The sequence below is a fragment of the Aquarana catesbeiana genome, linkage group LG06 (genome assembly GCF_042186555.1).
Source record: "Aquarana catesbeiana isolate 2022-GZ linkage group LG06, ASM4218655v1, whole genome shotgun sequence".
Lineage (NCBI taxonomy): Eukaryota > Metazoa > Chordata > Amphibia > Anura > Ranidae > Aquarana > Aquarana catesbeiana.
In genome coordinates this window covers 59,906,885-59,933,129 of record NC_133329.1, presented here as the reverse complement: position 1 = coordinate 59,933,129, position 26,245 = coordinate 59,906,885, and the positions used below count along the sequence as shown (strand labels likewise).

General features: G+C 45.6%; 1 protein-coding gene across 1 annotated transcript; it reads left to right on the top strand.

Annotated features, from left to right (window-relative positions):
- Positions 1-5,632: 5,632 nt before the first annotated feature.
- Positions 5,633-26,069, top strand: LOC141147605 (guanine nucleotide-binding protein subunit beta-5b-like). Its single transcript, XM_073634837.1, has 11 exons — positions 5,633-5,805; positions 9,493-9,658; positions 9,751-9,835; positions 11,596-11,731; positions 13,905-14,094; positions 16,476-16,584; positions 18,078-18,109; positions 18,601-18,700; positions 20,099-20,164; positions 23,538-23,630; positions 25,629-26,069. The coding sequence occupies exons 2-11, from the start codon at positions 9,513-9,515 to the stop codon at positions 25,770-25,772; spliced, it is 1,101 nt and encodes a 366-aa protein (XP_073490938.1). The 5' UTR covers positions 5,633-5,805; positions 9,493-9,512; the 3' UTR covers positions 25,773-26,069.
- The last annotated feature ends 176 nt before the right edge of the window (positions 26,070-26,245 follow it).

Genomic DNA, 26,245 nt, shown 5'->3' with positions numbered 1-26,245 from the left:
TTTTTGCTTATGAGCATGCGTCGTTTTTTTGTCCGTAGGACTAGCATACAGACGAGCGGACTTCGGGGTCCGTCGTAGTTACGACGTAAAGATTTGAAGCATGTTTCAAATCTAAAGTACGTCGGATTTGAGGCTAAAAAAGTACGTTGAAAGTCCGAAGCAGCCCACACACGATCGGATTACCAGCCAGCTTTAGTCCGTCAGCGTCCGTTGGACTTTTGTAGACGAAAAGTCCGACCGTGTGTACGCGGCATAAGTGTTATTCAAAGTGTTAGTTTACCTTTACAGAAAAAAAATGTAAAGGTGAACTAATACCAGACACCCTCCCCACCGCCCTGGTCCCCGATGTACTTAGGGGTTGGCGAGCTGTCAGCACCCCAGCAGTCCAGGAATTTGAAATCCCCGCTCTTCTCCCTCTTCTTTATGCAGCACTTTCAGGAAGGACCAAATCATTTCCGATTGGCCAGCGCAGTCACTGTGATTCTATATAATCCTTTAACTGTAGCAGAGCAAAAAAAAACCTGTTCTCCTGCTCTGCCGTACAGGGCTGTGCTGTGTGGCACAGCTCTGTCAGTCTCAGGACTGGATGGACAGAGACAAAAAATCTTCAGACACGTACCTTACTGTCCTCCATCAATGATTCCAAATGTATCTATTGCAGACATCCCAACCTGCAAAAACTCATTTCAGGGAGGTGGCAAGCTCATTTCAGGAAGGTCACGCTCCGTGCCGACAACCCCCCCCCCCCCCCCCCATTCATAAATTCATAATAAATTACTACAAAGAAATAATACTTTAAAGATAATTAATAATATAATGCCATAATAAAATAATACTTTAAAAGATAATGTCGTGTCACACTCAACAACGATGCACCCTCACTGTGCCCATTTGCAGCCTCATCAGTGCCAACAATGCAGCCTCACTGTGCCAATCTGCAGCCTCACTGTGCCAATCTGCAGCCTCACTGTGCCAATCTGCAGCCTCACTGTGCCAATCTGCAGCCTCGTCAGTGCCCATCAATGCAGCCTCACTGTGCCCATCAATGCAGCCTCACTGTGCCCATCAATGCAGCCTCACTGAGCCATCAATTCAGCCTCACTGTGCCCATCTGCAGCCTCATCAGTGACAAACAATGCAGCCTCACTGTTCCCATTTGCAGCCTCATCAGTGACAAACAATGCAGCCTCACTGTTCCCATTTGCAGCCTCATCAGTGACAAACAATGCAGCCTCACTGTGCCCATCTGCAGCCTCACTGTGCCAACAATGCAGCCTCATCAGTGCTCATCAAGGCAGCCTCACTAAGCCCATCTGCAGCCTCATTATACCCCGTACACATGAAACCGTGGAATTTTGTCCTAAGGGTGTTGGCTCCAACTTGTCTTGCATACACAATGTTGGCCAACAATTACGAACATAGTGACGTACTACGTGGTTTTTCAGCTCTTTAGCACCACCCTTTGGGCTCCTTCTGCTAATTTCGTCTTAGTAGAAGTTTGGTGAGTGTTGATTCGCGCTTTTCTTTTTGCGTTTTTCATTTAGTGCTATTATTATTATTACTAGAAAAAAAAAGCCTTTGAAAATTAGTTTGCAATAACTCCATCAATATCACCAGCAAAGCAGCTTCATTATTATCCAATTAAAGAAGAAGAGAATTGTGCGCTGCATTTGGAGATTTCATAATTTGCCGCGTCACGAATGTTAATTCTCCATTACGAACGCTAGTTTACAAGACCGACCGCTTCCGAGCATGCGTGTTTGTACTTTGAACTTTTGTCCGACGGACTTGTGTACACACGATCGGAAAGTCCGACAACAAAAATTTGTTGGGGGAAAATTTGAGAAACTGCTATCCAACATTTGTTGTCAGAAAATTTGACCGTGTGTACACTGCATAAGTGTCAACATTGTGTCATCGTATTGCTGTGCAGATCGCATGCAATGTCTGTGTGATACGAATTCATCCATACAAAATGGTGCAGGATCACGAATCACACGTATGCGATCCGATTCCTGCACCATTTGACAGTTCGTACTGTGATCTACGAACCGATCTGGGGGTGTGGTTAACTTTCTGACAGCCGCAGCAGTTCGTATAGTGCAGTGTGAACTGCCTGCCAGTGCTATACGATGTGGGGACCGGGACATGGAATCACACTGGTTCCCGCATCGCGCTAGTGTGAACGAGCCTTAATGATAATGGTAAACAGAGAGGGTGAATCTCTAGTGGTTCTAAAGCCTTAGGTCCAGTTCACACCATAGATATGCGTTCCAGATGCTTTTCTGCATGCACGTTTTTGATGCGTTCCAGTGTGTTTTTGATGCAGTTCAGTGTATCCCCCCCCCCCCTCTTTGTTTCTTCACCTTAAATAATGACATGTGTGTTCTAGTGCATTTTTGGTGCGTTTAGGTAGGTTTCGGTGTGTTTTTGATGCGTTTTACATCGTTCCAGTGCAGGAAAAATGCAGCATGTTCTACTTTTTTTTCTGGAAGTGGAACGCAGTTGAACTGCAAGCACTGGTGTGAATTATGCCATTGAAATCCATATAACCTACTTTCCATGCGTTTTTGATGCAGAAAAAAAATGCACTGGACTGCATGTGGTGTGAACTGGCCCTAAATAAGGACATGTGTGTTCCAGTGCGTTTTTGGTGCATTTGGTGCTTTTCATGTGTTTTTACAGCGTTCCAGTACAGTCCAGTGCAGGACAAATGCAGCATGTTCTACTTTTTTTCTGGAACTGGAACCCACTGAAACTGACTGCACTGGTGGGAACTATGCCACTAAAGACCATATAACCTACTTTCCATGCGTTTTTGATGCAGAAAAATAACGCACTGGACTCCATGTGGTGTGAACTGGCCTTTTTCCTGTTTTTTTTTGTTTTTTTTCACTGTACTGGGGTCTGGTGCCTCTTTGATGCATTTTTGATGTGTCCCAGTGCATTCCGGTGCATTTTTGATGAATTTTACTGCATTCCAGTATAGTCCAGTGCAGGAAAAATGCAGCATGTTCTACTTTTTTTTATGGCACTGGAACGCCCTGGAACTGACCGCACTGGTGTGAACTATATAGCCTACTATCCATACATTTTTGATGCAGAAAAAAACGCACTGGACTGCATATGGTGTGAACTGGCCCTAAATGCAGGTAAACTGACCACACCTAAACAGTCCAAAATCGCATGGTAAGTCGCATCCCTTTACCGTCAGGGCTCCAGCGTAGGGTAAGTCCGGACCTGAAGGGGCCCTCCTGCGCCCCCTCCAAAATCGCCCAGCACCAGCCACCACTGATTGCCGGTAAAGGGGTGCGACTTACCACGGCTCCCCTGATGCCAGGCGCCGCGGCTTCTGTCTTCACCCGGTTTTCTTTCCGGGTTCTGGGTCCTGTCATGATTGGCTGCGAAGCCGCTGGTATTCGCTGATATCGCAGGGGGGTGGGAGGGCTCTGCGTTTCGGAATTTCGGTTACGTCCAAAAAATACATTTCTTTAGTTACGCCCCAAAATTTGTTTTTTATTTATTTAGTTTAGTTAAAAACGCATTTGTACGAAAATACGAATTAATTAACCACTTGCCGCCCGCCATATAGCAAAATGACGACGGCAAAGTGGTTGTGTTATCCTGACCGGATGTCATATGACGTGATCAGGATAACAAGCCGCTGCGCACCCCTGGGGGCACGCATCGCGACGATCGTTGTTGCGGCGTGTCAGTCTGACACACCGCAACGCCGATCTAGGTAAAGAGTCTCTGGCGGAGACTCTACCATGTGATCAGCCGTGTCCAATCACGGCTGATCGCGATGTAAACAGGAAGAGCCGTCAATCGGCTTTTCCTCACTCGCATCTGACAGACGTGAGTAGAGGAGAGCCGATCGGCTGCTCTCCTGATGGGGGGTCTGTGCTGATTGTCTGTGCCCCCCCCACGGATGCCAACCCAGGACCACCAGGGATGCCACCAGGACCCTCAGGGGTGGCAACCAGGAACGGCATCCCTGGTGGCCATGGGTGGCAATGTGTGCCCACACATGATGCCAATGTGTGCCCACACAATGCCAATCAGTGCCCACCAGCAATACCTGCCAGTGCCTCCTAATCAGTGATGCCAATCAGTACCATCAATCAGTGCCACTCATTAGTGTCCATCAGTGTCCACCTATCAGTGTCCACCTATCAGTGCCCATCAGTGCCACCCATAAGTACCCATCAGTGCAGCCTTTCAGTGCCGCCCATCAGTGCCCATATGTGTCACATATCAGTGCCCATCAGTGCCATCTCATTCACGCTCATCAGTGCCACCTTATCAGTGACCGTCAGTGCAGCCTCATCAGTGCCCATCAGTGAAGGAGAAAACGTACTCATTTACAAAATTGTATAACAGAAACGAAGAAGAACTTTTTTTTAATCAAAATTTTCGGTTCTTTTTGATCGTGTCGATAATCTTGAACTAACAGAGTTAGGTTAGGCACATTTGACCGCAGGTTCGATAGACACAGATCGCTATTGTCACCGTCATGTCGAATCTTCTATCTATCTATTTCGAACTGTTGTCGCAACGATACGAAAATATAATGGATACGAAGATAAAGCATTTTTTTTATATTGGATCTTTCAGATTTCGGGTTCTGCGCGTTCGTTATCGTTTTGTTAAAACGAACACCAAAATCCCCAAAATTTGTACGAAAATGCATTCGGATGATAACGAATGTGCATGTCTAGTGTAAATGAAGTTGCACAAAAGTCAGCGAACCACACATGAAATCGCACTGATCAGTGGCTTTGAAATCGCTCTGAAGTAGCACGCTTTCAAAGCCGCACTGGTGTGAACCAGGGCTATGTGTGGTGACTTTTCGTACCGGATACACTCAGGTCACTGCAGGGTCACAGGTGTTTTCTATGTGACATGTTCACACCAGAACACTGGGGCAGAAGCACGTCTTTTATTTGTGGAGAGTATCGCACAGCGGCGCGCCGCGCGACTAGAGTTTTCACCTCATCCCTTTAAACCCGAACACATATGTATTACACAGGTTCTGAGGGTAATTAAATGCAGATGGGGCACCAACTGAGTTTAATTACCACCTTAATCAGCCACAGAACCCGTGTAATTAATATGTGTTCAGGTTCAAAAGGATGCGGTGGCAACCATACGCCCAGAGTTGCCACCTCATCCCTTTAAACCCGAACACATATTAATTACACAAGTTCTGTGGCTGTTTAAGGTGATAATTAAACTCACTTGGTGCCTTATCTGCCCTAAATTAGTCTCAGAACCTGTGTAATTAATATGTGTTCGGGTTTAAAAGGGATGAGGTGGCAACCCTACATACGCGCGACACACCACGCTGCTGTGTACAGACATGAAATGAAACGTCACTATGTGACAATTCAAATAAAGTTATAACAAAGGAAACAGGATGCACTGAAGCACGTAACGCTCGCCCGTGTGGTAAAACTTTGACCTCAGGGGCCAGCCTGAACCTATCCTCATCCATATAAACAGGTTACACTGTCAGTGAGGATGAGGCCTAGTGCTGTGTTTTGGACAGCAGATAAGGCTGGGTTGCTTGGCAACACCTGAGACAGCCAAGCCCTTTCCTGTCATTGGCTGTAGTCTGCACATGCTTAGTGAGTATCCCTGGCTGTGTTATGTGTTTCCCGCCCTGTGGGTGTTCCAGGGCTTGGCAGACATAACTTTTGTTGCCTGGCAACCACAGGAGCGAGTTTGTTTACTCCGAATCTGCTTCCCTGCCGGTGGAGTGTCAGCTCTGTGGGCCACACAGGAGACGTCTTATTGAAGGAGGTATTTAGCCCTTGTTATAGCATGACCGGCCTTTATTTCTCTGCTTTATTTGCGATTATGGCGTCACGAGTAGGGTTGCCACCTCATCCCTTTAAAACTGAACACACATTAATTACACGGGTTCTGTGGCTGATGAAGGTGGTAATTAAACTCACTTGGTGCCTTATCTGCATTAAGCACTTCAGCCCCGGAAGATTTTACCCCCTTCCTGACCAGAGCACTTTTTGCGATTCGGCCCTGCGTCGCTTTAACTGACAATTGCGTGGTCGTGCAATGCTGTACCCAAACAAAATTGACATCCTTTTTTTCCCACAAATAGAGCTTTCTTTTGGTGGTATTTGATCGCCTCTGCGGTTTTTATTTTTTGCACTATAAATAGGGTTGCCACCTCATCCCTTTAAACCCGAACACATATGAATTACACAGGTTCTGAGGCTTATTTTATTGCACATATGGCACCAAGTGAGTTTAATTACCACCTTAATCAGCCACAGAACCCGTGTATTCAATATGTGTTCGGGTTTAAAGGGATGAGGTGGCAACTCTAGCTATAAACAAAAAAAAGCGGCAATTTTGAAAAAAACAAAACAATATTTTTTACTTTTTGCTATAATAAATATCCCCCAAAAATCCCCCAAAAATATATTGAAAAAATTGTTTTCCTCAGTTTAGGCCGATACCTATTCTTCTACATATTTTTGGTTAAAAAAAATAGCAATAAGCGTATATTGATTGGTTTGCACAAAAGTTATAGTGTCTACAAAATAGGGGATAGATTTATGGCATTTTTATTATTAATTTTTGTTTATTAGTAGCGATCAGCGATTTTTATCTGGACTGCGACATTATGACGGACACATGGGACACTTTTGACACTATTTTGGGACCATTATCATTTATACAGCGATCAGTGCTATAAAAATGCACTGATTACTGTGTAAATGACACTGGCAGTGAAGGGGTTAAACACTAGGGGGGGCGATCAAGGGGTTAAATGTGTCCTAGGGAGTGATTCTAACTTCTAAACATTCAGGTGCGACTTTCATGCAACTTTATAGGGTTACCATTAAAGTCTATGGCCCTCAAGTCGCATGATAGTCGGAACAAAGCAGCGCATGAAGTCATTTGAAGTCGATGTTACTTTAAGGCTGCATAGGTACGAGCGGTACTCGATGGACATGATTATCCATGTTTTCCAAAGTCGCACAAGTGTGAACGGATCCTTAAGGCTGGGCTCACATATATGCGGCGCAGGACAACGCATGTGTTTCAGTTCGGAATCGCACGCAGTGTCTGTGCGTAGCGATTTGAGCCATTCATTTGTATGGCTTAAATCGCACCCTTTCTGCACAGGACCCCTTTTTTCACATTTATGCGATTTGATTCTGTCAGTCGCCCTGCATTATAAGAACTGGTTTGGGGTGTTGTTAACTTTGACACCCCCTGCAGTTCGCATGAACGCCGTGCTATTTCAAGGCGGTGTGGAAAACGCACAGGATTCGCTGCATTTCCTGCACTGCATATAAATGAACCCAAGCCCAAGGCTCCATTTATCTGGCGATTTGTGACCATGGGCAGAATTGCTGTGATTTCCAAATCGCATGGCAATTGCAGTACAACGTGCTGTACACATTTGGGTGCCATTTATCCTTCAATGGCGCCCCAACCACGATGCGACTCTGCCGCAATTCTTGCGCAACAGGATTGCCCGGCAGTCGCAGCAAACTACAGCAAGAATCACGCAGAGCTTCTTGCCAGGTGACAAACGTGCAGTACAATTGAGCCCCGTAGCGGGGAACGAGCTATGCGATATTGACAGGCAATTTGCCTGCGATTTTTGACTGTTGCATAGGGCAATGGGCTTCCCTTTGCCACCCACAGAATCGCAGGCAAATAACCTGTCAATATTGTGTAGTGGGAACGTTCCCCGCTATGCGATAATGTGAATGGGGAGTAACTGTTAGTAGCATCCTAAAAGCGTCTAGGAAACGTGCATTTTGTGGTGCGATTAATCACGCCGCATCGTACAGTAAAAAAAAAAAAAACTGTACAGCTCACCACCCAGAAAGGTGTGGAAGCCTCTTATATGGTGCGTTTGTCACATGTAGGGCAGCCCTATGCTGCTGGGTGAAAAACGCACAAAAAAAATGCATGTTAGCGCGACACGCAAATGTGAACGGGGCTTAAAGGTCCATTTTACAGGAGATTTCTATGGCTGGCGCACTTTCCCGCACCAAGGCATAGAAACTTGGAGGAGTTTTGCTTTGTTGGATGCGCATGCGTGGGCGAAACGGCAGTGCAAAGAGGCATTTGCATTTGCAAGAGTATAGCGGCGTACAGCGATTCTCTTTGTATGGCAGGCTGTACGCTGCATGTGGGGCTCCCCAGGTGAGGGAAAGCGTTGTGGGAAATTACACTCGGCATAGAAAGTGTCTGTGAAATCCAAAGTGCATGAGCCCTCGGGGGGGCGCACTGCGTGGAGCGCAGCTTCTGATTGGACTACTGAGCTATGGGCGGCAAACCACTCTGCTCTGCAGTAATGGCGGCATGTAAAAGGGGTACTGTTATAGGGCCGCTCCACAACACAAAAACGCACTCCAGATCCGTTCTGGATTTATTTCTACACGTGCTGTTTTGATGCGTTCCTGTGCATTTTTGTTGTGTTTTTTATGCGTTTCTGGATGCATTCCAGTTGCTTTATTTCTTCTTTTTTTCCTCCTTTTTTTTTTCTTTTTTCTCTGTACTGGGGACCGGTGCATTTTTTTAATGCATTTTTGATGTGTTTTTTATGTGTTTCTGGATGCATTCCAGATGCTTTATCGCTTCTTTTTTCATCTTTTTTTTTCTTTCTCTGCACTGGGGTCTGGTGCATATTTTTTATGCATTTTTGATGCATTCCGGTGCGTTTTTGATGCGTTTTACTGCATTCCAGTACAATCCAGTGCAGAAAAAATGTAGCATGTTCTAATTTCTTTTTTTTTTTTCCCTGGAACTGACTGCAAAGGTGTGAGCTATGCTATATATGGAAACCATATAACCTACTTCCCAATGCGTGTATATACTGTGTCCGGTGATACATAGCGGTGTATATGGTGTGCCCGGTGATGCTTAACAGTGCATTTGGTGTGTCCGATGATACATAGCGGTGTATATGGTGTGTCCTGTGATACATATTGGTGTATATGGTGTGTCTGGTGATGCTTAGCAGTGTATATGGTGTGTCCGGTGATACATAGCAGTGTATATGGTGTGTCCGGTAATACATAGCGGTGTATATGGTGTGTCCGGTGATACATAGCGGTGTATATGGTGTGTCTGGTGATGCTTAGTGGTGTATATGGTGTGTCCGGTGATACATAGCGGTGTATATGGTGTGTCTGGTGATGCTTAACGGTGTATATGGTGTGTCCGGTGATGCTTAGTGGTGTATATGGTGTGTCCGGTGATGCTTAGCGGTGTATATGGCGTTCCGGTGATGCTTAGCGGTGTATATGGCATTCCGGTGATGCTTAGTGGTGTATATGGCGTTCCGGCGATGCTTAGCCGTGTATATGGTGTGTCTGGTGCTACATAGCGGTGTATGGAATGTTGTTGGGAGGAGAGTGCAGAGTGCTGTGTGGGATCATTGTGTGCTTTGTATCTCCTCATATGTCCTCTTGTACATTTCTCTGGTTGTGTCTAATATAGGAAATAGAAGGAGCTCACAGATGTCTGGATTACTGGTGACTCCGCGTCCGAGGGTAAGCGCCCGCCGCTCCTCCTCCCAGCTCCTGAGTCCCAGTGCTGGTGAAATCTCCTTTGAGCCGATTCCAGAGCCCGGCACCGAGGGTGAGCTTCATCTGGAGAAGGAGATGTAAGTTATGAAATGGAGGGGGGAGGGGATCTTTATGAAGTATAAGATGACGGATTAATAAAATGAACGTTTATCTCCATCTTGTCTTCCAGTGACTGCGGCCAGGAGGTCCTAAGCTGCCAGTTCAACCCATCGGGGACCCTGTTGGCAGCTGGACTCATCAACGGGATAATCAAGGTATTAGAAGATGTTTCTTCATGATTTCACTGAACACTGTGAGCTTCTCATAATGTGCATTAAAATGTGCAGCAAGTCAGATAGAGCCCCTTCATTTTCTGGCTGGAGGACGTCCAGCATCATCTAGACCAGGGGTGTCAAACTCTATTTCTTTGGGGGCCGCCTCAGCAGTACGGTTACCCTCTAAGAGCCGGTTGTATCAGGGGTGCGCTACTTACAGAGTGGAAGGTTTAGGGGTGTGCTACATACAAGGTGCAGAGTTCAGGAGTATGCAACATACAGGGCGCAGCGTTCAGGGGTGTGCTATGTACGGAGTGCAGAGTTCAGGGGTGCACTACAGAGTGCAGAGTTCAGGAGTACGCTACATAGAGGGTGCAGAGTTCAGGGGTGTGCTATGTACGGAGTGCAGAGTTCAGGGGTGCACTACAGAGTGCAGAGTTCAGGAGTACGCTACATAGAGGGTGCAGCGTTCAGGGGTGTGCTATGTACGGAGTGCAGAGTTCAGGGGTGCACTACAGAGTGCAGAGTTCAGGAGTACGCTACATAGAGGGCGCAGAGTTCAAGGGTGTGCTATGTACGGATTGCAGAGTTCAGGAGTACGCTACATAGAGGGCGCAGAGTTCAAGGGTGTGCTATGTACGGATTGCAGAGTTCAGGGGTGCACTACAGAGTGCAGAGTTCAGGAGTACGCTACATAGAGGGCGCAGAGTTCAGGGGTGTGCTATGTACGGATTGCAGAGTTCAGGGGTGCACTACAGAGTGCAGAGTTCAGGAGTACGCTACATAGAGGGCGCAGAGTTCAGGGGTGTGCTATGTACAGAGTGCAGAGTTCAGGGGTGCACTACAGAGTGCAGAGTTCAGGAGTACGCTACACAGAGGGCGCAGAGTTCAGGGGTGTGCTATGTACGGATTGCAGAGTTCAGGGGTGCACTACAGAGTGCAGAGTTCAGGAGTACGCTACATAGAGGGCGCAGAGTTCAGGGGTGTGCTATGTACAGAGTGCAGAGTTCAGGGGTGCACTAAAGAGTGCAGAGTTCAGGAGTACGCTACACAGAGGGCGCAGAGTTCAGGGGTGTGCTATGTACGGAGTGCAGAGTTCAGGATTTGCACTACAGAGTGCAGGATTTAAGGGATGTGCTATGTATAGAATGCAGGGTGCAGGAGAGCATTACGTATAGAGTTCAGGGATGCACTGTGTACAGAGTGCAGGGTTTAAGGGATGTGCTATGTATAGAATGCAGGGTTCAGGAGTGTATTGCGTATAGAGTTCAAGTGGGCACTGTGTACAGAGTGCAGGGTTTGGGTGCTTGTTTTCTCTCTATCTCTGGAGATCTGTCCCTGCCATGAGGGTGTGCAGGGATCTGTTGAATCTGGGAACCACTGAGGGCAAAGTTGTCCCCTGTAAACCCAGAAGGTTTCAGTGTTTACAAGTGACAGCGTGATAGCAGATCGGAAGCCAGAGGTGGCGGAATGGAGCTCCAGCACGTTCCGGCAGCCAAACTGGGTGCAAAAGCCACATATTCCGGCCCGCAGGCCTTGTGTATGACATATGTGATCTAGCTATTTCCTCTCCAGACTAACTGTGCCTGGCCCACCCCCTTCATTCATTGGATGTTAGTTCTTTCAATCATGGAGGCCCAGTGTCACATGTAGGAGTGCTGCAACGCAACATATAAGGGTTCTCTGTATTCTGTATTGCTGTCATCTGTAGTTCTGTACGGTCAAACCTGTGTCACGTGATGTGTCATGTGTCTCTGCAGGTGTATGCGGTGTCAGGCGGAAGCTGTGTACACACTCTGAAGGATGAACAATCGATCACAGAGCATCTGCCAGTCACAACGCTCAGATTCCACCCCAGCAGACCCAGCGCCAAGGGGGACTTGCTCCTGGCCACATGTAAGCAGAGTGTTCTATAGCCCAAATGTCACATTTTTCATGTTTTTTTTTCACAAAAGGTTGTTGTAGATATAATCCCCATCGCTAAAATCTCAACATCATTTCTAAAGTCAGTTTCAGCCTTTTTAAATCTGCAATTTCAATTATATGAGTATAATCACTGGTGATCCTGCCATGTTCAGGCGCTTCCTATTGTTGGATGACCATTGTTTGTGCTGCTGTGTTGTCACACGCCCCCTGGTGGAGACTACAAAGGGCCACGCTGGCACACATTGCATAGACTAGCTCCATCATTAGAGATGATCCCATTCCCAGGTGAGTTTGGATCCTATTCCGAACCCACCTGAGCGATCCTGCCAAGAAACAGCCACATGTATGCAGTACACCCCCCTAGCTCTCAAGAGACATAGACATCTGTAGATGGTCCTATCCACATGCTAGATAGTGATCTGCAACTGAAATGCTCCACTGATGCAGCCCTCACAAGTGTACTAAGATACAAGTGATGTAGATGCTATGCCGTGATCCAGCAGTGGGATGGTGTCACCTTGCCCAAACAGTCGCTCGAAAATGTCAGGCTTACGTTTTTCGGGGATCACACACCCTTCTTAGCTCTGAAGAAGGAGGTGCGTCCCTCGAAACACGTAACCTGCCAATTCAAGTTCAAGGTAAATGCAGGGTGAAGTATACATCATTCACAAACAAACCCAGGGAGTTTTAATCCATTTAAAGTGTGATATCTTATAATGCAGTTTACCAGTCCTTAGAGGTGATAATACGCTTCCTGTCCTGGAGTGACAACGCTTCACTGTACTTGAAAAGCAGCGTTGTCATCATATGGCAGGACTATAAAAAATCTCTACCTCTCCCTCACCGCTTCTTTATATGATAAGGGACTGTTTTGTAATCCAGAAAAAGAGCTGGGAATACTATAACTAATAAAAGTGTGGCATAGTTAGAGAGCACAAGACGTTATCAGCTTACAAGATTTCTGGCAGGATCGATGGGTATTTTTACACTTATTGGATTATAATTGGTTCTTTCTGATTACCGGTTGTCTTGAATGATGACCAGTTTTCTTTTTTTTTGACTGGTTCTCTTTGATATTGACTGGCTCTTTTTTATTATAACTGACTCCCTATATTATGATTGGTTCTTGATGATTATGACTGGCTCTTTGATTATGACTAGTTTTCTTTAATTTGGACTGATTCACATTTATTATGACAGGTTCTCTTTGTTGATGAATGGCGCTCCTTAAAAATGACTGGATTTCTTGGATTATGATTGGTTCTGTTTGATGACCAGTTCTTATTGATGATGGCTGGTTCTCTTGGATGATGAATGGTTCTCTTGGATGATGGCTGGTTCTCTTGGATGATGGCTGGTTCTCTTCAATGTTCGCTGGCTCTCTTGGAAATGAGTGGTTCTCTTGGATGATGAGTGGTTCTCTTGGAAATGAGTGGTTCTCTTGGATGATGAGTGGTTCTCTTGGATGATGGCTGGTTCTCTTGGAAATGAGTGGTTCTCTTGGATGATGAGTGGTTCTCTTGGATGATGGCTGGTTCTCTTGGAAATGAGTGGTTCTCTTGGATGATGAGTGGTTCTCTTGGATGATGAGTGGTTCTCTTGGATGATGGCTGGTTCTCTTGGATGATGGCTGGTTCTCTTGGATGATGAGTGGTTCTCTTGGATGATGAGTGGTTCTCTTGGATGATGGCTGGTTCTCTTGGATGATGGCTGGCTCTCTTGGAAATGAGTGGTTCTCTTGGATGATGAGTGGTTCTCTTGGATGATGGCTGGTTCTCTTGGATGATGGCTGGTTCTCTTGGAAATGAGTGGTTCTCTTGGATGATGAGTGGTTCTCTTGGATGATGAGTGGTACTCTTGGATGATGGCTGGTTCTCTTCAATGTTGGCTGGCTCTCTTGGAAATGAGTGGTTCTCTTGGATGATGAGTGGTTCTCTTGGATGATGGCTGGTTCTCTTGGATGATGGCTGGTTCTCTTGGAAATGAGTGGTTCTCTTGGATGATGAGTGGTTCTCTTGGATGATGAGTGGTTCTCTTGGATGATGGCTGGCTCTCTTGGATGATGAGTGGTTCTCTTGGATGATGAATGTTTCTCTTGGATAATGAATAATTCCAGTTATTTGTCTCTTTGTCGTTGTGTCAGATGCGGGAGGTCAGGTGAAGTTCTGGCACCTCTCTACTCAGAGTTGTGTCCGCTCCCTGCAGGAGGACAGACAGACCTTGTCAGCCACCTTCAGCCCTTCCGGCAGCCATTTCTTAACAGCGGGATCCGGCGATGAGATCCTCGTGTATGATGCAGAGAAGATGGCGTGTGTGAACATCTGCCAGCCCAGGTCTGTGCTCCCCTCTTCCACCAATTTCTTCACTGACATCAGCTATACTGTTGTTGCCTGCCTCGCACAGCTTTTAACTTTCTCCACCGTCAATCATTTTGTTCCCCAGCACTAAATGAAAGAACACATCCCTGGCATCCCTTTAGACACGCATGATCCCTGGGAGGTGCAGACTTTAGCTGTTCAATCTGAAGATCAGTAGTTTGATTACAAATCACGCAACTGATAAGCAGGTTACAGCTAAAGTCTGTATCACCTGTTGTCCAGCAGGAGGAGCATGCATGCCCAAAGTATGTCATATAATGCTCTTGAAAGTAAATCAGAGACAGGGTGCTGTGAGATTTAAAGAATCCTGCTGGCCCCCACCAGACTTGAGCAAAGAGCACCAGACAGACAAGTGATGACAATAATGGGTCTCAAAAGAGGTATTTCTTTTAAAACAAAATAATTTAATTGCAAATTTTATATGCATGTTGATCAGGGTGAACAAAGTCTTATATGTGTACATTGTACTTCAGATTCAACTTTTACTGTATAGCGGAAGCCTTCCCCTCACCCACCTGTCCCCCTACCCCTCTCCACTCCTTATTTTTAATAAAATAGCCTCCCCCTGCCCTCCCACCTCTCTCCACCTAATATTTGATGACTTAAAGCTGAACTCCAGCTAAATACACAGATGGCCTGCCAAAGGATTTGTCCATCCACTCCTGAAATTTACACATTTCTACCACACATTGCAGCTCTGTCTGACAGGGGGATATAGAGGAGAGCTATCAGTGAAATTAAAACTTTAACAGAGCAGGTTACCGCCCTGCCAGACAGAGCTGAAATGTGTGGTAGAGATGTGTAAATTTCAGGAGTTGCATTCATTTGGGTTTTTATTATCTGTCTGGAGTTTAGATTATGGTTTATACAGTACACACCTAAACAGTACAGGTGTGATAAGGTACTCCCAGTGGACAGGTCCATGACAGCCTGGGCTCAGCAACTTCCAGTGGGCTGGTCCATGACACCCTGGGCTCAGCTACTCCCAGTGGGTGGGTCCATGACACCCTGGGCTCAGGTACTCCCAGTGGGCAGGTCTATGACAGCCTGGGCTCAGGTACTCTCAGTAGGTGTGTCCATGACTGCCTGGGCTCAGGTACACCCAGTGGGAGGGTCCATGACAGCCCGGGCTCAGGTACACCCAGTGGGAGGGTCCATGACAGCCTGAGCTCAGGTACTCCCAGTGGACGGGTTCATTGCAGTCTGGGCTAAGGTACTCCCAGTGGGCAGGTCCATGACAGCCTGGGCTCAGGTTCTGTTAGTGGGCAAGAGGGCATACCAGCCTTGTGCATTATCCCAAATAAATGTATTTTGTATAAAAAAAGATAAAAATGACTCACAAGCATGTGAAAATGAATACGCATAAACGGGCTTCCATCCCGTGGTAAAACAGTCCTGGGACCTGTACTCTCCAGATCATAGGGGAGACCATATAGGGGCATAATTAATTAAACTGCTTTCTATACATCCCATACAGAGGGGAGGAGCTGGAGTGATGCACCCACATATGCAACTCTGGAGCCATTACTCCCTATCTAATATTACTTGTATCTTTCATATGTTGTCTGTTGTGTTGGACTGATGTCCTTGACAACCCTGCTTAACCACCCCCATGAAGGGAAGGTGCTCCGGGTTCTCGGGAGGTGCAATTGGTGACATTGGTACATGTGTGTGTGTGTGTGTATATATATATATATATATATATATATATATATATATATATATATATATATATATATATATATATATATATATATATATATATATATATATATATATGGAGCTTAAGGAGTCTTTGCTGTTAGGCTCTGAGGAAGAAGATTTACTTTCAAAACGCGTTAGCCAGCAGGAACCCCTACATGGTCTACCCTATGATCTGAAGAGTACAGGTCCCAGGACTGTTTTACCACGGGATTGAAGACAGTTTATGCTTATTAATCTTCACATGCTTGTGAGTAGATTTTATATTTCTTTTATACAAAATAAATGTATTTGGGATAATGCACAAGGCTGGTGCGCCCTCTTTTCCTTTATCTTTCTAGTGCAATCAGAAAATCTCCGGTCCTAGAGGGCAGCAAGGCAAAGAAACCAATGCATTGAGGAGTGGACCATTCATTATTGGGCTAGCCACTATACTCATGCGCAGGAGTATTTGTTTGTTTTTCTGCTGTACCCCCAGTGGGCAGGTCCATGACAGCCTGGATTCAGGTACCCCTAGTGGACGGGTCCATGACAGCCTGGGGTTACAAGATGTTATTGGATGTAATTTAACCTGGAAAAGTGGAATGCGGATTTAGTTTTGGGTGGAGTGACCATTTACTACATCTGTCCCGCAGCCCTTCTCTCTCTATGATGGACGGTCACCGCTCTCGGGTCTTCGCTCTGAAGTTTCACCCCCACAGTGAGATGAATTTTATATCCGGAGGCTGGGACAACACCGTCCAGGTAACCCTTCGGGCTCATCATTTAAAGAACTCCCGCCATTGTTTTTTATTCTTTAGCTTTGAATAAAGAGGGGCGGAGTTTACACTTTGTCCAGATTTTATTTCTATCTGTGTTGTAAAGGGAGAGATCACTGGACCAGAAAGTTATGGGGAAATCTCTCCAATGGAGACACAATCAGAAAAAGAGACCCTTATAAAGTGGTGAGGGGTTAGAACCTCGGTTAGGCTTTTAATTGCTACTTGTATCCCCACTGAGGAGATTTTCCTCATTGTGTGGTCACTAGGGCAGGAAATAGGCAGAAATCTCCCCAATAAGGATACAGCAATAAAAACACAACAGGATCTAACCCTTCCCAACCATAATTAAAGAATGTTTCTATTGGAGGGATTCCCATCACTTCTGCAGTATATGTTCTTACAGCTAAACTGAACTAGGAACTCTGTAACAGATTTGATATCTGTATAAGGGATGATAAGGGATGATATTTCTAGAGGGAGCTGGGGGCAACTGTGGGGGCTGGGAATCTCGAGTCCAGGAGGATAGGGATATGCATAGGTCTCTGTGGGAGACTGGAGGGCACTGCAGGAGGTTGGGAGGAACTGTGGGACACTGTCAGAGGATGAGGGCACTATGGGGGGCCTAAGGCATTTTAGCAAGCTAGGGACACTGTGGGAGGTTTGGGAGCAATGTGGGACACTGTTGAAGGTTAAGGGCACTATGGAGAGCTGGAGGCTCTGTAGCAAGCTAGGGGGCTCTGTGGGAGGTTGGGGGGGGGTGTGGGACACTGTCAGAGGTTGAGGACACTATGGGGGGGCTGGAGGCTCTGTAGAAAACTAGGAGATACTGTGAGAAGCACTGTGTGGCACTGAGGGAGGTTGGGGGGGCACTGCCAGAGATTAAGGGTGCTATAGGGCTGCTGGAGGCTCCAAAGCAAGCTAGTGGGGCTCTGCAGAAGGCACTAGGAGGCACTATGGGACACTGTTGGAAGTTGAGGGCACTATGGGGGGCTGGAGGCTCTGTAGCAAACTAGGGGTATTGTTGGAGGCACTGTGGGAGGTTGGAGGGCACTGTGGGACACTGTCGGAAGTTGAGGGTACTATGGGGGGCTAAAGACTCTGCAGCAAGCTAACGGGCACTGTGGAACGCACTAGGTGGCACTCTGAAAGGTTGAGGGGCACTGTGGGACAGTGCCAGATGTTGAGAACACTATGTGGGGTTGGAGGCTCTGCAGCAAGTTAGGCATCATTGCCGGGGGCTTGGTAGTATTTTTTGGGAGGTTGGGGGGCACTGTAGGCCACTAGGGTAGGTTGGTGGCACTGTGGGAAGTTTGAAATCAGCAGCTGACTGGAGGTCCAAGAGGTAGGAGGACGCAGTCCAGTGGTTGAGACTTATTGCTCTAATGTCTGACCTGTATGTCAGAGTGCAGTCGGGCCTTTTGCTAATAAAAACTCTTCATGTATTTTGTACTGACTTCTATTTTCTATTTTTTGCAGTTCTGGGACATCAGGCAGAGGCATTCCTTAAAGTAAGGCTGGAGTAGTCTTCATAAAGCTGGCCACACATGTTACAATCTGATTGTAAAATCTCCTTTTGGTTTGCCAGTAGCTATATTCTATATTTTATGTTCTTGGCTGTGTTCACAAACGTCTGGCACAGATCAGCCCCTACAGCAGCATCTCACCTTGTAACTTGCTGCAAAGTTACAATGTTGCAGTCTGATTAATGGAGGGAGAGGAGACCGAAATGCTTCCTCCTGCCTGCAGCAGACTGATTACATCATCATCTCAGCCTAGACAAGGTCACTGACTGGAGCTCATTGACTTTTTAATTATAAAAGTTGCTTTATATTGTGACCTGTTAGGAATGTATTTGTCTCCACTCCAAGGAGAGTGGACAGTATATTGTTGTGTGAGTGGCCAGCTTTAGTGTGTAGACGGACATTGTGACTGCTGTGTGTACTGTCCCAGTGACTGTCGGAATCAGTGTGAATAAAGGGCCCCTTTCTTCCCTCTCCAGGAGACTCTCAGGCCCCCACGTGTGCGGAGATGCTTTGGACATCGACCCTTACACAGAGCAGATTTTGATTGGCTCATGGAGGAAAGAGGAGAACCTGCAGGTGAGACAGGGAGGAGCCAAGACAAGTGATGGAAGAGATCAGATTGGTGAAAGAACTACGAGTTCCAGCAGACACTTAAGAATAGGGATTTCTGGGAGATATGGGGAGTCTAACACTGGCCACATGCTTCTCATTTATCTGTTCCATCTGAAGAATTTAGATGCAGCACACATCTCCAGTGTTGTCTGACACCAGGATCTCACTTCTGGGGGTCACCATTGTGCTTTTATACTTCTTGGGTGCGCCAGTCCAAGATCTCCTCACCATAGTTCCAAAGCTCTCTTCCCTCTCTCACCTTGGACTTTTGAGTGTTCACACATCCCTATACAGGGGGTCCCCTACTTACAAACATCCGACTTACAAACGACTCCTACTTACAAACGGAAGGAGACAACAGGAAGTGAGAAGAAATCTACCCCCTAGGAAGGGAAATTCACTCCTGTAAGAGTTAATATGTGAAAAAGGTGTCTCCACTGATGCTTTATCACCAATCCTTATTTCCCTAATAACCCCAAATTTTCAAAATCCAACTGTCATTGGGACAGAAAGTGAGGTGAAATCTTCTGAATAGGGGCACAGACAGCAAAACAAATGTTACAGGGGTGATAACCCTTCCCTAGGCTATCTAAAAAACTTAAAAATAGATTTTTTGGCTAGAGCTAGACTTAAAAAAATGTAGCTGTTCCGACTTACAAACAGATTCAACTTAAGAACAAACCTAAAGTCCCTATCTTGTTTGTAACCCGGGGACCCCCTGTAATATAAATTGAATTAAAAGTCTGACAGTAAGAGGAGGAGCCATTGGAATGACTGTGGCAGCTGTACAGCCCCGGGAACTGGGATGGTGGGAACTCTTCATAATGGGCACAGCAGGTGTACAGCCCCGGGAACTCAGCACAGGGATGGTGGGAACCCCTCATAATGGGCACAGCAGGTGGACAGACCCGGGAACTTAGCACAGGGATGGTGGGAACCTCACATAATGGGCACACCAGGAGTTACAGACCCAGGAGCTCAGCACAGGGATGGTGGGAACCCCTCATAATGGGCACAGCAGGTGTAAAGACCCGGGTACTCAGCATGGGGATGGTGAAAACCCCTTATAATGGGCAAAGCAGGTGTACAGACCCAGAATTCAGAGTAGAGATCTCTCCAGTAGTGTAGAGATAGAAAAGACTGTGATGGGGTTTAACTTCATCAAACACTGAAGTATCATCATTGGGTAGGGCGACCGTTTTATTGTACAATCTCTTCCCTGCACTGTTGTCCTCTGAACATCGATGGGTCTTCCCATGTATGGACTGATTATCCCAGACGGAAGATATATAATTGGAGTCTTCAGTGTCTGTTTGCTCTCCATTGCTGTGGGCTCTCACCATTGCGTTTCGCCTTGTACAGGTCTGGGATTCTCAGAGCGGACAGAAAATCAGCACCATTCCCGATGATTTCAGGGGTCCTTCCCAGGTGAGTACCCAAAGACTTGGGGCTCAGTTGTAGCTGAGATTTTATTCTATCACTTTCTCATATTTTATACAATCAGTGTACTGCGGAGGTATACCTGTATACAGTAATCAACAGTTTAAGACCTGCATCATAACTGTTATAGTCCCCATTCAAGTCAATAGGAATGTAAAAGCAGATTGGTGCAGCTTAGGAGGAGGCCAAATAAAAGTCACATCCTGACAAGAAGACTTCTCTCTAAATTCCTTGCTATATACATCAATGCAAAATATTTATTTGGATTTACATTTCTTTTTTAACAGTAGTTGGTTCTAAAGTTTTCTGTAAAAAATGTGGAATTTATCAGGATGTCCGTTCCACTTCTCTTTGGATTTACTTTGTGTTTTACCATTGGGTGGTAATAGCGTTCTTGTAGGGAGAGGCTTTTTGTTATACAGGCAGTCCCCGAGTTACGAACGACTCCTACTTACGAACGGCCTCAAATGCCGGCCACTTGTACTCTACGTTGGTCCTGGATACCTCCAGATACATCCCATACTGCAGTACTACATGTACTGCATGGCCAGAAGAACCCCAGATAACATAACAAGCGCCCGGAACATCCCACATCCATGCACAGGCGGACGTTACACTTACGAATGCAGTGTTCCGACTGGAAGTTACACTTACAAATGCAATGTTGCGACTTACGAACAACTTCGACTTACGAACAAACCTACAGTCCTTATTGTGTCCGTAACTCAGGGACTTCCTGTACCATTTATGGTAGGAAGGCATTAATGACCTTCTTGTTATTAACATTATGTGAGATGGATTTGTACCTCTTTAATAATTTCGCAATGCTATTTCATGGATGTGCAAATGCCCCTCCTCGTCTCCACAATTAAGTCCAGTTTTGGTAAAACACATCAGCAGGTGCCAGACAGGAGCTTTGTATTGCTTGTCCGGAACAATAAAGCTTCACTTACATTGAATTTTACAATGTGCAATTGGCTTATTTCTTCTGAATTTGTACATACTTTGGGGGGTAGGATGAGCCCTTGCTTGGTTTTGTTATCCGGCTAGACTAGGGGGTGATCCAGTTCATAGGGCTTGAGAGCGGTAGATTTTCACTTGTAGGCCAAATGTATCCATCTATCTCTGAATGATCTCAGAAGCATCTAAAACTAATAAAAAAATCCAAGTGGAATTCACAGGAAAGAATGCTGATTGACCCAATCCCAAATCCCAAGCCATAAATGCCATTCTGCTAAGCAATATAAAATCTCACATAAAAGCAAGAACAGAAGGGTGCAGAGGCCTAGCGTATTACCAGCAATATTTTATTAGGAAATTAAAACCAAACAAGTAAATACTCACAATGTCTGAAACAGCGATGGGTATAAAACACAGAAGTGGCAGTCCTAGGTTAGAGATGAAATTCCCATGACCCTAACCTCAATCAGATTTGCCAGCTGACGCGTTTCAAGGGACAAGCCCTCTTCATCAGAGCAAAGCACGCATTTGGTTTTAATTTCCTAATAAAATGTTTTTAGTAAGGCCTCTGCGCCCTTTTGTTTTATTTATGCTGTTTGAAGTTTCCCCAGTCTGAAGAGGGCAGCATTGATACCAGTGTTGGATGGAGAGCCAACACTAGAATGGTCACCTTTCACAACTCTTTGGGTTCCCAATAACCCATTAGTGCTACAGTGTCAAGTGTGTCTACTTTGATGTGTTAACCAAAAACAGAGCCAAGAGGTCTCATTGCTGGTCTTAACCCAAGAGGTATAAAAAGTCAGAGGGGTCACTCGGCCACCAAACCCCACTATAACTAAAGTAGCAATTTAGAATTTACCAACCCTTTAATTTTGTACCCCCCATAAGTGACACAAGCATCACAAACTGTTATGCCCTGTACACACGATAGGATTTTCCTACGGAAAATGTGTGATTGGACCTTGTTGTCGGAAATTCCGACCGTGTGTAGGCTCCATCACACATTTTCCATAGGAATTTTCCTCACACAAAATTTTAGAGCTTGTTCTCAAATTTTCCGACAAGAAAATCCGTTGTCGGAAATTCCGATCGTGTGTACACAATTCCAACACACAAAGTGCCACGCATGCTTGGAATCAAGCAGAAGAGCAGCACTGGCTATTGAACTTCATTTTTCTAGGCTCGTTGTACGTCACTGCGTTCTTGACGTTCAGAATTTCCGACCAACTTTGTGTGACCGTGTGTATGCAAGACAAGTTTGAGCCAACATCCGTCGGAAAAAAAAACATGGATTTTGTTGTCGGAAAATCCTATCGTGTGTACAGGGCATTCCAGTGATATGTTTTCCAGCTTTTTGTACTTCAGTTTTAGTCATTGACCATTTCACTGCTCATATATGTGTCTGAATCTGACAGCACACAGCTTCCAGTCGCGCCTTTAAACCAGCTTTATTGCAAGAAGTGACAGATACTACACATGCTGACATGTTTCAGCTCATACTTTGACGTAATCATAGAGCAGGGGTCTCCAAACTTTTCAAACTGAGGGCCAGTTTATTGTCCTTCAGACTTTAGGGAGGCTGTATTGTGGCCAGTGGGGGTAAAAAATGTCCCGGGCCCAGCATCAGGGAGAATAAACATGGCCTCGGGGTTGGTGGTCAGTAGGGGAGTAGTACCCCATCATTGGTATCAGTGGAAGGAATAGTGACCCATTGTTGGTGTCAGTGGGAGGAATAGTACCCCATCACTGGTGTCAGAGGGAGGGATAGTGCTCCATCATTGGTATCAGTGGAAGAATAGTGACCCATTGCTGGTGTCAGTGGGAGGAATAGTACCCCATCACTGGTGTCAGAGGGAGGGATAGTGCTCCATCACTGGTGTCAGAGGGAGGGATAGTGCTCCATCATTGGTGTCAGTGGGAGGGATAGTGCTCCATCATTGGTGTCAGTGCCAGGAATTATGCCCACTTGGTGTCAGTGGGAGGCATACTGACTCATATAGCTGAGAGGAATAGTGCCCCAAACATCTGACCCTTGGGCCGCAGTTTGGAGACTGTCCTAGAGACAAGGAGATGAAGTGACAAGGCCAAAGTTTGACTGGAAGTGGCCGTAATGTGCAGCTCGGGGACCTCTGGAGCAATGTTACAGAGTCTAAATCTGAAAAATAATCATCTAAATAATAATTTTGTACTGAAACATTCAGTGAGCCCCTTGGACGTATTTAATTAGTCGAAGAGAAGCACAGGCAGTTCAGTGACCCTTAACAGCCAATCGTGAATCAGCTTTATTCTAACAGCTTTCAGCTGCCAGAATCTGGCCACCAGGGGCCAATTACCCCATTATACAGCTTTTTTATAATTCTGACTTGTGTACAAATCACTGAATGTTCTCCCCAACTTATAGATTTACTGCTGTCGCTGGGTGGGCGCAGGTCACATGGTCGCAGCGGGAAGTGACCTCAACATGTGCCGGATTATTGATCGCAATTCACACATGGTAAGTCAGACATAGAGATATCTTGCCCTGGCTGTGCATTGTGGAATAGTTACCATTCCTCCTTAATATACAGCAGCCTTTCTCACCCTTTTTACCCAAAAGGAACCCTTGTAATATTTGTCAAGTCTTAAGGAACTCTTGCTAAGATTAGTCCTTTGGTGGTCATTGGGAGAATGCCTCTTACATTGGTGGTGATCAATAGGAAGAATACTCCCCTTACAGTAGTGCCCAGAATGCCACCCTTTCAGTTATGCTGCTGGCTTTGCCAAGTGGTGTTGGGCCTGGAACTACGCATCACATGGAAGGTCAGTTAGCCACAGCTCAAGGAACCCCTAGCCACCTCTGGGGGAACCGTTGGATCCCACAAAACCCTGGATGAGAATGGCTGATCTAAAGTGTCATCAAAAGAGACCTGTTGGTGTTTCTGTTATAAATCATAATGTCATTTCTCAAGCTCAGGTTACTGGAGTATCAGAAGCATCCATGGAAATAACTTAAAAAAACCTTAACCGGTACACATAGTCCATTATGTAGTGATATTTTATTGATCTCTCTATAATAACCTTTCTCAACCATGGAGGAACCCTTGAAATAACATTCAGGTCTTAGGGAATCCCTGCTAATAATGACTTTACGTACACCTCATGGTAGAGTAGCATGAACAGTGATTTGAGATATTAGAATAAATAAGAGTGAGGAATATGGTGTACTTGGCGTATTTCACACCCTCGGCTTCTCAGTACAACTAAATTATTATTAATAATTATAATGGCCACAAAGAAACACAGACAGTGAAAACTGAAGTGTCACCTTACATTGGTGATCAGAGGAGAAATGCCTCCTAAAGATAATGATCAGTGGAGATGTGCCCCCTAAGCTGCTTACATTGATGGTTAGTTAAAAGGTGCTCCTTACACTGGTGGTCAACTGAGAAGGGTCCCATTACATTGGTGGTCAGTAGAAAGAATCTTCCTCATTTTGGTGGTCTGTGGGAACATTACTCCTTTCAACTGTGGTCAGTGGGAAAAATGCTCCTTATAATGGTGGTCAGTAGGAAGAATGTTCCTTACATTGGTGTTCAGTGGGAAGAACGCTCCTTACATTGGTGATCAGTGGGAAGAATGCTCCTTACATTGGTGATCAGTGAGAAGAATGCTCCTTACATTGGTGATCAGTGGGAAGAATGCCCCTTACATTGGTGATCAGTGGGAAGAATGCTCCTTACATTGGTGGCCAATGGGAAGAATGTTCCTTACATTGGTGATCAGTGGGAAGAATATCCCTTACATTGGTGGTCAGTGGGAAGAATATCCCTTACATTGGTGGTCAGTGGGAAGAATATCCCTTACATTGGTGGTCAGTAGGAAGAATATCCCTTACATTGGTGGTCAGTAGGAAGAATGCTCCTTATATTGGTGGTCAATGGGAAGAATCTTCTTTACAGTGGTGGTCAGAGAGAAGAATACTCCTTTCAACTGTGGTCATTGGGAAGAATGCTCCTTATATTGGTGGTCAGTGGGAAGAATGCTCCCCTTACACATATCTAAAAGGATCATACGTGTCCTTTGTTAGGTATATAAGAGGCAGAAATTGCTCATTGATCAAGGAACCTCTAGCAGTCTTTGGAGGAACCCTGGTTGAGAAAGCCCTCTCTATAAGATGGAGAATTAGAAGTGTATTACTCAAAGTCTCTGTACGTATGAAGATTTGTCTGCTGGGTGTTCTGCTAAATAAGGCTTCATGTACTCTTGTTTTATATTCACACATACTTGGTGTCCTTTACTTAGTCTGAAATACGTTGGTGCAGAGGACCCTCTATGGTGGAGGTGAAGAGCACATACTGCTACATATATTTGGCACAAGTCTACACTGAGACACTTTCACAGGCACGAGCTACACACATCCCATGCCCATCATGAGATTTTAGTGATTGAGTTTACATCTACTTTTACTCTCCCCTTCATTAGCCGCTCACTCTTTTCTTTTTCTCTCCAACAGACCCGAGGGACCCTGATCGATCTTCCTGGTGGAGTTTATAGTCTTGACCTCTTTGCTTCCAGTCCATCTAGTGCACCCCTCATTGCCGTAACCTCCAGTCACAAACTATTCCTGCTCCGTCCTACTGGGAGTGCATTCTCATAAGGCCATCACCCATGCCAACATGATGGTGTCACCATCTAGAAATTCTGGTGTTCGACACGGAGGTGGGATGAGCCAACAGATTGTGAATTGGTATTAGTGCTCACTTTCCAGACCACCTCGTACCAATCCAAAGTGTTGTTTCTCTCTAAACGTAGAAGTATCTAGTTTTGTTGTGCTGCCTATGTGTGTTTTCATTTTTTTTTGTATGAAAATATTGTGTTGAAGAGTTGTTGGTGCTACTTTGAATTTGATTCCAAAATGCATCTACTGTATAGTAAAGTAACTACCTCTGGACCATCCCCATGCTGTGAATTCAAATATGTGAAATGAATCTCTGAAATGGTTGTCTCTGGGAAAACTCTTCCCCGGGCTCCCACAATGATTCATGATTATACCAAATGCCAAGGTATTTTTCTGAGCCTTCCCATTGGGCTTTAGTCCATGTGACCAAATGCCTAGGCAGCTATGGAATC